General features: G+C 39.4%; 1 protein-coding gene across 1 annotated transcript; it reads left to right on the forward strand.

Moving 5' to 3' along the window:
* Positions 1 to 190: 190 nt before the first annotated feature.
* On the forward strand, positions 191 to 2,725 carry LOC103446625 (probable phospholipid hydroperoxide glutathione peroxidase). The gene is made up of 6 exons (XM_008385761.4): positions 191 to 453; positions 965 to 1,041; positions 1,376 to 1,437; positions 1,663 to 1,781; positions 2,169 to 2,336; positions 2,460 to 2,725. The coding sequence occupies exons 1-6, from the start codon at positions 400 to 402 to the stop codon at positions 2,490 to 2,492; spliced, it is 513 nt and encodes a 170-aa protein (XP_008383983.3). The 5' UTR covers positions 191 to 399; the 3' UTR covers positions 2,493 to 2,725.
* Positions 2,726 to 11,506: the final 8,781 nt, after the last annotated feature.

The following is an 11,506-nucleotide window of genomic DNA, read 5'->3' on the forward strand; positions in this document are numbered from 1 at the left end:
CAGTGAAAAATGAATCATTCTGCATAATCATTTGATCTTGCACCACCCATCTCCATTTGGCTGAAGAAAATTCATTAAAAGGAAAAATAAAATGTCTGTAAAAAATGAATCACTGTACAATACGTACCACTGAGTTATTCAAAAATCAATGTTTTTTTCTTTGAACATGCAAAAATGAAAAAATCATAGCAAGTTACGATTATCCACTCATGTACGACTATAACCGACCCCGAGCCGAAAGGTTGTGACGAAGGCCCAAGGAGAGACATGGGGGCCTAAAGCGTCATTAACATGTTGTTAACAGGTCAGCTTCGAACATCGAATGTGGAAAGAAAGGCATTTTTCAACGTTGTGGACCTTCAGGTGTTCCAGTTTGTTCAGAGTTGAGAGCAGAAGAGGATGACAAGCCAGGCAACTGAGAACCCAAAAACAATTTACGACTTCACTGTCAAGGTAACTCCCTATCTATATCATCTATGTATGTATAATTGCATATCTTCAATTAGTTTATGCTTTTTCTGCTCAATTTTTAGGTTGCGATGTAAAAAGACTCTGTATTCTTCAAAAATTTGTTGTTTAAATAATGACTAGAAGATGGGTAGTGTTGGAATCATCTGGTTGTGTTCAAAGTTTTCATCTTTTCTTGCAATACTAATCAATTTAAAGGAATTTTTGAATTCTGGGTACTACTTATTTTGGGCTTGTTTCGAGAATTGGGAATTTTCCTTGGTCTGGACTCTGGACTCTGGTTGGTTGCCAAGAAAAATAAGGGGAAATATTGTAAACGTAGCCTCTTCGGGCCTGGAAGGAGTGGATAACCATGGCTTGCCCCACTATTTCTGAAAAAGATAGATAAATAAATAAATGTTGCTATTGCGTTGAATCTATGTCGGAATTAATTCGGTTAATGAATAATTGTTGTTTGTGAATCTTGGTTTTGATAGTTGTGTTTATGTCTGTATAGGATGCAAAGGACAATGATGTGGATCTTAGCTTGTACAAGGGAAAAGTTCTACTCGTTATCAATGTTGCTTCCAAATGGTATTATTCCTCGTCTCCTTACTTTGTTTGTTCTTTCTTTTTTGCGCCCGACAACTATAAGTTTCATATATAAACACTTAGAGAGCTTAATTGGAGATATATACTCGCAGTTAGTCACTTGTCATGTTCTGATTGATTGCTGCTTGCAAAATTCATTTGGTGCCCTTCTCCCGTTGCATATTCAATTGGATGTTTCTCTTGAGTATTAAGCTTGAAATGTTTTTCTCTAAAGGTGTGATGTTATTCAGGGCTAATACGGGAAAATATTTTTTTCGTTTTTGTTTTTCCTTTCTAAACGTATCTATTCATTGCTGGTTTTCACTAATTGTGGCAGTGGACTGACCAACTCAAACTACACAGAACTGAATCAACTATACCAACAGTATAAAGAACAAGGTTTGCATTTTGATCTCAAAATGTTCTTATACGTCTATCGTTTTGGTAACCAATAGTGGCCGTCTCTTTTTCATCATAGAAACAAGTACTCCTTGGTGTAAAATACAGAAGTCCTTTTTTCTTAAAGATAAATAAGAGAAAGATCAATGTAATATGACTAATTCAACATATAATTCTACCCTTTTGTTTTTCCCCTTTGTCTGATATACTCGGGAATTGATGCAGGCTTTGAGATACTGGCGTTTCCATGCAATCAGTTTGGTGATGAGGAACCGGGAAGTAATAAAGAGATTGAAGAGTTTGTCTGCACTCGTTTCAAATCTGAATTTCCAATTTTTGACAAGGTAAATCAAGCAGCTGTAGATTAGTTTGTATCTACTTTCAAACAGCTTACACGGTTAAACCTATTGCACTTTTAGGCCAGCCAAAAGGGTTCAACCACAAGGTTATCTATTATTTATTCTCTTTGTAAAACGATGGAGAAGGGCATTGCCATATTTAGATTACAAGTTTTAGTTTCAAGATTTGAGATAATGATAGGCTAGTCAAATTAACTGCTATATTGTTACATGCAGTTTTAAAATTAGTTTAGAATTTTTGCAATTTAGAATTTGTTATCTTCTTCCCCATGGCCATTTCCTCTCAGAGCCATTTCCTCTACATCTGAGAGAATGGAGTATTGTAATATGTGAAATTTGGTTTGTAATTTCACCATCTCTCGCTTGTGTTAGATTGAAGTAAACGGTGATAATGCTGGTCCCTTGTATAAGTTCTTGAAGTTAGGCAAATGGGGATTCTTTGGAGATGATATCCAATGGAATTTTACCAAGTTTCTAGTTGACAAGGAGGGGAAAGTTTCTGATCGCTATTACCCGACCACTCCCCCCCTTAGTATTGAGGTAAAAACTTGGATGTTCGAACTTTGATTCTCAAATATAATTGTGCTGTGCTACCCTTGATGTTTGTTGTATTGTCCATCTGTGTAATCATGCTAGCTTTCTGCTAACATAATTATTTTGCAGCGGGATTTAAAGAAGCTATTGGGAGGCCCGTGAATGCTGAGATGCGAAGTTTCTACTGGGTTGGGTTGTAGTGTAAGCGGTATGCATGTGCTTTCCTTTTCTCCACCAGGAGGGGGAAAAAGCCTTGCTTTTGTGTGTTGTTGTGCCTCCAAGACTGGTTAAGGACCTAACGTCGTGCCGATGTGTTGTATATTATGCTCCATAAACTGAGCCAGACCAATTTCTAATTTTAGATGATAATGTCACCAAGAGATTGAACTTGTGTATTTGATTGTTTTCGATATGATAGATGAGTAAGGTAGATGATGCAACCATACATTGGATTGGAGTGGTGATCAAGTCATAAGAGTGGACAAAAAGTTTACATAAATGCACTATTTTAAGTACAAATATTTGTGTTTTCATTTCCTAAGTCCCTTTCAATTATATGGACACCGAATGTGGTCATTATTTTCAAGATTATTAAAGGATCTTTCGAGTTCATTTGATCCAAATATTATTCTGGATATTATGCTACAAATGGTACTTGCAAAAGCAAAAACTCATCCTACTTTACAGATATAAATATTTGTCTTACGGTAAACATTTTCTGAAGGTACAAATTTACGTCTTGCATTCTATGCTAAGTTATGTTGGAGAATGCGTGAATTCTAATTTTCTCTAACATAAAAGAACATTTTTGCATTATTTGTAGTGAAGAAATAGTAACACAATAAAAAACCAACCCTGCATTTGACCTTTGAACACTGACTATTTCTAAAACTAAACACAAGTACTACACTATTTCTGAACTGTATATTGACTATTTCTAAAAATTGAATACAAGTACTATCACTATTTCTTAAACTAAACACTAGTATTATCACTATTTCTAAAACTGAACATGGGAATTACACTATTTCTGAAACTAAACACGGGTTGGTGCACGCCTTGCATGCGCTTTTGGTTGGATTTTTATTTTTATTTTTTTCTTTTCTTTCTTTTGTGTTTATCATTAAATAAAGTTGTTGGATGATTTTTGGATAAAATTTAAAGTTTTGAAATCCTTTTCATTAGTTTTCCTAAAAATATTTCGTGTTCAATTCTTGAAATAATCAATCTTCAGTTCTAAAAATAGTCATTGTTTGTACGACATGACACATAATAACTTATCCAAGAAACAAATTGAATAATTTATCCAAATTAAAGTTAAAATCACTATTTCGAAATTAAAATTAGCATAGTTAATAAAACTAAAAAATGAAAAATTACTTCATTATTGGTCTTGTAATATTACTACTTAGTTTGTCCTAAAAAAGAATCATGAAACAATATTCAAATAAACAAACAATAAACAAAAAATAAAAAATATATTATTTATGGTGACACGAGAGAGTGGGGATAGGTGAAATGAGAGATGATAAGACAAAGAGGAGAAAGTTAAGGGAATATGTGAAAGAAGAGAGAGAAATAAAGTTAAATAATATGATCTGTACAGGTGGAGTGAGGGACGGAGGAGAAGAAAGAGAGAGAGAGAGTGATCTGATGGGTGGATAAATAATAAAAAAAATGTTATTTATGGTGACATGAGAGAGTGGGAATAGGTGAAGGGAGGGATGATAGACAAAGTTGATGTGGATGGGTGCGGAGAAAGGAGAGTGGAGAAAGAAAGTTGATGGGAGGAATATGTGAAAGGAGAGATATATAGTTAAATAATATGATTTGTATGGGTGGAGTGAGGTAGAGATGAAGAGAGAAAGAGAGAAAGAGAGAGTGATTTGACGTGTGGAACCGCGTGTCAATTTTTTTTATTGTATTAAAATATTTTGTATTTTCATTAAAATTTAAGTGTTTTTATTAAAGTTTAAGCACTTTTTATTAAATAAAATTATTATATGATTTTTGGTTAATAAAGAGTTTGGAGAGCCATTTTCATTAAAACTCCTTTAAACTAAACCCTAATGGCACATGAACAATCTAGCATTCTTTAGAAAACTTAAATTTTGGGTTAATCTCTGTTTACTACCTTGAAGTTTTGTCGTTTTCAATATTTGTTACATGAAGTTTTTTTCATCCCAGAGTCATACCTCAAGTCTTAATTTTGGGACAATTTCATACATCCGTTAAGTTTTCCGTTAGAACTTCTGTTAACTAATGACGTGGCACCCACGTGGACAATAAATGAGTGCCACATGTCAATATGGACCCATTTCAATATTAAAAAAAATTAAAAAAATACAAAAACATAGAAAAAAAAAATCCCCACCCCACCCGTCTTCTACCTCCCCAACCCCATCAGTTAACTTTTATGGGCATCCTGCCCTACCCTTCCCGACCCCTTCCCTCCTTCTCCCTCCCTTCTTTCTTTTGCACCCATCCATCCTTTACCCAACCTCTGCACCCATCTACCTATCTACCCCGTTCCCTCCCTTCTCGTCGCCGTATTTGAAACCCCCAAACCCATTGCCGTATTCGAAACCCTCGCTCCCTCACTTTTCTTCCCTTTCGAGTTGGTCGAAAACAGTGCAAGCAAAAGGGTTTCGAAGCTGCGGCAGGCCTCGCCGTCGCACAAATGGGTCGGCGTTGTTGAAGGTCGACCGCGGTTGGCGGTGGATCAACGAATCCAGTAGCAGATTACCGTTTCGAAGATAGTGAATCACAGGAGATAGATGGACTTGCCATCGAACCTCCATGGACGTTGAATAAAATACAAATCAAACAACCCAGAAGAGATATTCTCTTCCTTGTTTCTTCAACCCCAAATTTTACCTTTTTTTTTCCTTCATTTCTTGTGAACTTTCTCTCTATTGCTGAAAGGCTGTAGCTAGAGACTTCTTTTTTTTCCTTCATTCCTTCATTCCTTCATTTCTTGTTGCTGCCTTTGTGGTGGGGTTTGGTTCAGGGGAGCAGGCCCACACTGAGAGCATTTCAGGTAGGAAACAGAAAGAGTTTGTCTTTTTCGATTTACATAGATTTGGTTGTTCTTGGGTTTTTGCCATTTTTTTATTTCGAATTTGGAAGATGGGTAGATGGTACAGAGGTTGGGTGGGTGCAGATAAGAGAAGAGAGGGAGCGGGGTAGATGGGGGAGTGTGTATGGAGGTGGGTGCAGGGAAGAGAAGGGAGGGAGAAGGAGGGATGAGGTCGAGAAAGGTAAGGCAGGATGCCCAGAAAAGTTAATTTTTTTAATAATGGATATCCCAATGGTCCTCAATCGTCCTCGTCTGCAAATTAATTTTCTAAGGTTTGGTGGGTTAGTGCAGAAGAGAGAATGGAAGGCTAAGGGAGGAATGGGGAGAGAAGGGAGGGTAGTGCAGGTTGTAGAAGAGAGAAGGGAAGGAAGGGGTCTTTGCAGAAGAGAGAAGGGAGGGAGAGTTTGCGGGGGGATGAGGGAGGGAGAAGGTGCAGATGGTTGGGGGAGATAGAAGACGAGGTTTTTTTTTTTGAAATTTTTTTAACCCCTTCTCTAAAAAAAAAAGTCCATGTGGACCCCTTAATGACACGTGGCGTCCAATCATTGTCCACATATGTGCCACGTCATCAGTTAATGGCAGACTTAACAGTTTGACTAACGGATGTATAAGACTGTCTCAAAATTAACACTTTAGGTATGACTCTGAGACGAAAAAAACTTGATGTACTAAATGTTGAAAACCACGAAACATGAGGGTAGTAAACAGAGTTTAACCCTTAAATTTTTATTAAAAGTTTGACTATGGATGCAAATTTCCGCATTCCTTTGATTGATGAATCTGCACCTGCAAAATAATAACACCTAAGATTAAGGCCAAAAGCATCACGAGCTCACAATGAAGGCGGGCTTTGGCCAAAGAATCTCCGAGGCCAAATTTAGAATTCTAAGAAGAATGTGTTTGAGCTTTTGTGGGTAGCAAAAAGCCTTTTTAGGGGTAGCTAAAGCTTGTGAATTTTGGAGATAAAGTGTGTATTTATAGGAGAAAAGGAGCAGATGGACCGGCCTTCTAGGGTTTAGGGCAGTGTTAAAAAAAGCGACTTAGGCGCCTACCTAGGCGCTGAGCGATGGTTGTCCGATACGATTTAAAGCAAATCGTTTACAAAATCAGTGAGGAGCTAGGCGATCGGCTAGGTGCTCGCTAGGCACTCTAGACGGTCTAAGCGGCGCTAGGCGGCATATCTAGGCAGATTGATACTGGTCTTCTTCCATCGTCAGCACGTCTGCAACTCTGGTCTTCTGTTCCATGCCCTTTCGTCTTAGGCAGACTCGCATATGCAAATCAACTCTCTGGATGCTAGACTCAATGAAGAAGGGAACTTACGGAGAAAAATATAAGAAGTATATGTGAGTGATGAGGAAGAGAAAATGGAAAACAACCCAGATTGAAGAAGAAGAAGAAGAAGATGTGCGAGAGGACGAAGATGTGTGAGAAAGAGACCCACTTTACTGTATTTACAATTCGTTCACCACTATGCCTTATCATTAATCATTAAATAATAGAATTGATTTCTTTAATCTTTTCTCTAATATTACATCATTATGTTGGGTTGAGACTTCTTTGGTTATATGAAAGAGGGGTTGTAGATGTGGGGTAAGACGTCAGGTGGGATTTTATCTCTTCCCATTTAAAAAATCTTTAAAAAATTCCAATACTATATCTCTTCTTTTAAAATATCTTAAATTACTATTTTATCTCTATTATTCTATTTTAAAACCCTAAAATAGGGAGAAGAATTTCTTGATCTTTTGAAAACTTCACATTTTTCACTTTCTCACTTTATATAGATAACTTATATGGCATATATGCTTAATGTTTTTTAAATTTTGGATTTATTGGATACTCTTTTTGCATTTTATCATTCTTTTATTATCTTATCCATAGATTTCATACAAGTATAATTTTTTGTAAGTGTCAATATGCACTTATTTACAAGATATACAAGAAATTTACCTAAATCCGCCTAGGCACCCACCTAGACCCCGCCTAGCTGCCTAAGCGCTAGGAGCTAGCTAGCCGCTCGGCTACCGCCTAGCGTTTTTTAGAACCTTGGTTTAGGGGTGACCGGCCCTATGTTGTATTTTGGGTGAGAAAATTCCAAGATATTTATGTAAATAAATATCTTAGAGTAATTAGGTAAATATCATAAATAAATGGGATTATAATTACTTACTTGAAAGAGGTTTTATCTGATTAGGAATGTATTTATGATAAGAATAAGGGATTATTCTATCATAAATACCTTTACTTTTCCTACGGGTAGGGGTGTCTTGAGTAGTTGTTGATCTCTGCCTGCTCTACCTCAGCTGCGCATGGTGAATGAGACTGCTCCCTGCTTATTTAATAGGGGTAGTCTTGTCTTTTTGGAGAATAATTCACGTGTCAACTCCATGATTTATAGGATTATCTTTGACTCCACAAATGCCCCTACACCTGCTTCGCTGCTTGTAGGAAATGGCAGAAGGTGTAGGAATCCAAAGCTGCAACAGAGTTTGTGTCCCAATTTGATGTAGATCTCCTCTTTGACTTGGAATTTAAATTCTTCTAGAAAAGGGAATGTAATTGCCACCAAAACATATTTAAGTCTACATTAAGTAGGGGTTAAATAAATTTGGAGTGCAATTAAAACCTCACAGAAAGAGAGAAAGCCAGAGGATATTTGTTCTCCCTTCCTTAGCAATCTTCTTCGCTTGCCCGTGCAATGAGTTCAGTTGCTTTTCTTCTTTTCCAAGATAAGAAAATTTTAATTTTCTCATTCTTTTTTATTATGCGAAGCCTTGGGGCTTGAATTTTTAGCTCAACAAGGGTCGAGAACTTGGGATGGTGTGTTGCAGCATGATGCGGCACTGCTGCTACATGTTGTGGTCGACGACTGGGGTGGCTCGGTTTGAGTCGTGGACTTCTTGGCGGGGGCCAAGCTGGTGCGCTTGCTATGGGCCACTAAGCACGGGCTCGTGTGACTGAAGGGGAAAGGCGTGGGCCTTCTCAGATTACTGGGTTCTGGGTTTGGGCCCGTGCAGCAAGGGAGAGATGCGAGACAGAGGGAGGAGCGGGGGTGCCAGCCCCTATTCATGTTGGATTGGGCTGCAAAGGCCTACTAGGCCGAAAAAAATGGGAGCTAGCATATGATGGGCTCTTTGCTGCTGTATGTAAGGGTTGGGCTGTGGAGCCTGGCATGGGGCGTTAGGGTCTGCGGCCATTTTTTCTATTTTTTTTTCTTCTTCGAGTAGCCTTCTAATAATTTTTCCTTGCACGTTGTAGGATTTTCGAGCATGTTTTCCTCGAGCCATAGGAGTGATGAATTTATGTCGTTGTTGTATCGCTAGGGCGGATATACAAGTATGCTAGGTTACTTTAGGGCTGCTCATATTAAGGTAGGTTCCGATGAGCAGTTCAAAGAATTCATCGAGATGTTTAAGCATGCAATTTCGTTTGGAGTTTGCATGAAGCGGGCCAAAGATGGTAGCAGTCGCAAACTGTGTAGATTTAGGAAAGCTATCAAGTTTCACCCCTACTACTTCGTGTTGGGATTCATCTTTCCCATGCCTCAATTCTTCCAAGAGATGATCTGCTCCATGAAGTGTGCTCCTGCTCAGTGCTCTTCGAATGCGGTTTGCGTGATGGTGGTGTTCCATAACTTGAGCAGGTTCATTGACTTGGACCTGACTACTAACGAGTTTTGGTACTTTTTTGACATAGGCCACATCATGGTGTTGGGTAGTTAAGGACCCGCCATAGGCTATTCAATCACTTGAGCAAAAGGGATCATGACTGGTCTAGAGAGACCCTAGAGATCAGCAGAGAGGAAATCCGACTCCTCACTTGGGCTGTGCGTTTCGACTGCTTTCATCGATGGTAAGTAAGCTGCTTAGTCTCTAAGCTACTTTATACTTTTATTGAGCTACCTTCTGACTTGTCTTCATCTGTTTATGTAGATTCAAGATTCTGTTCAACTCCCAAGACTTTTCCAGACATGAAGAAGGTGCACATCACTTTGGTGATCCTTGCTGAATATCGCGAGTGGCATTGGCTGCTCAGTCCTATTCGTAGGGAGAAAGGTGGGCTGCCCCCGTTGGAAGAGATTAGGAGGATTAAGGGTGAGGCGTTTGCTCGTCCAATTGCCACTGTGGAGCATGTTGCAAGTAAAGGCGAAAAAGAGATCTTCATCGCCTGCTAGAGAGCCATTGGTGGAGAAAAAGCTGAGGACTTCCTCTACTGCTCGAGAGGGTCCATCCACTTATGAGAGGCTTATGATTGACTTAACTTCTTACATGGGGAAGAAAGAGGCTGCTAGATCTGAGCCTATAAAGCCTGCTGTTCTGAAGGTTGTTAGAACAATTGTTGACAAGATTGTTCAGTGGAGGAATTCTGCCTTACCCCTATGTGCCTGGTTTTATTCCAAGACAGCATTCTGTGACCAAGTTCGATCTGATTTTGGAAGTGTGTGCAGTGACGAAGAGTGATGATGGTGATTTAACAGTCAAGGTGGTGCCAAGGCCGACCCCTTCTGCTAAGAAGGAAGCGCCTGTCTGTATGAGTAGTCGTGAACAGCCTGCCAAACTAGCCTTATGAGAGTTTTTCGAGATTCGTGCACTGTTGAAGCCTGATTTGGTTGAGGACGGAAAAGCATGTGCCAAGTTTGTTGATGCCGTAAGCAAGGTTGTCGACTCCAGTTTTTTCGTGAGGTGTGAAACTCACTCACGAAAGGGTTCCTTACTTGTTATAATGCAGAAATCTGTGATCTTGGTAGCCGAGTAAATGCGTATAGAACAGGATGACGCCAAAGCTGCTAGGGAGATAGCGACAGCCATGGTAGCAAAAGCTTGCTTGGCTACTGAGAAAATTAAAGAGTTGGAGTCTGAACTTGTCTTTTTGAAGGGATCTATTGTCTCTGCCCCTACTGCTCAATAATTTAAGACTGCTCGCTAAGAGATCAGTGACTTGAAGACTCAGTTTGACGCGATCCGGGGGAAGTATGGCATTGCAGAGAAGGAGATTGAAGTTCAAGTGTTGCTAGTGTATAGCCTTGAGCGTGCCATTTTAGAATTTTGGTTTGCCCATGATTCCAAGGATGTAGATCTGCTCACAATGCATAATGACGTTGTTCGACTCAAAAAGGCCGTCAGTAGACTTGAGTCTAAGGAAGTGGAGTTGCAAAGAGCTTTGTCTGCTAATGAGAACCTAAAGAAGGAACTAGATGAGTTGCAGTGCTCGTACTGACCTGACTAAGGAGAATAAACAGCTGAAGAGCGAGAAGTCTAGTCTTGAGGTTGTCCTTGCCCAAGGTCAAGCTGACTTCTACAAGCTTGGTTGCATAGTTCATTTCCTTGGCATGTCATTTGACTACACCTTTTCTGATAAAGACCTAAAGCTTTTTGTTATTTCTTCCAAGGATCTGCTAAATTTTTCCTTCATGAGCGCTATTGGTGGAGCACCTGAGGATCAGGCTGCCAAGGCAAGTACGGTCGAAGGTAGTGTTGCCCAGGGCGGTTGATGATAGTGCTGCCCAGGATGGGGCGACTGTATATGAAGTGCGGGAGGTTGATGTTGTTGGGAGGCGATGCGGCTGTTGATGAGTAGTCTTTTTTAGAGACTTTAGGATTTACTTTATTTTCCTTTCTTGCTTTGTTTTTTCCTTTTCTTGAACTCTATTGGCCTTCGTGCCAGTTTACTAATTTGCTAGAAATTAATAAACTGTTTTTCTTCGCTTTACTTCATCCTCGTCTTTTTGCCTTACTTCAAAATTTTACCGTAAAATGAACAATCGAGCAGGCTGCTTTGAACAAAGTAGTCAAGCCCATCTTCATTGCTTTAAGTGCCAACTTCGGGTTGTCGGGTGTGAATCTTCGTTTGCCTAAGTCATCTTTTGAAACTTCTAACTTGCAGGGCCAAATGACCTCCGTAGTTGTATATCTCGTATCAATGGTCCACTAGATCATTAATCACAAGGTCGTTAGTGAAGCGTGCTGCTTTTTAATAAGCATACGGGTTTGCATGACCTATGTGACTGCCGATCTAGGCTTCGGACCTTTGCGAAGTTGTTCACCAGAGAACTAGCAGTCAAGCACCTTACTTACAGAAGCAGGTGAGTTTGCGT

Source organism: Malus domestica, chromosome 06, assembly GCF_042453785.1.
Source record: "Malus domestica chromosome 06, GDT2T_hap1".
NCBI lineage: Eukaryota > Viridiplantae > Streptophyta > Magnoliopsida > Rosales > Rosaceae > Malus > Malus domestica.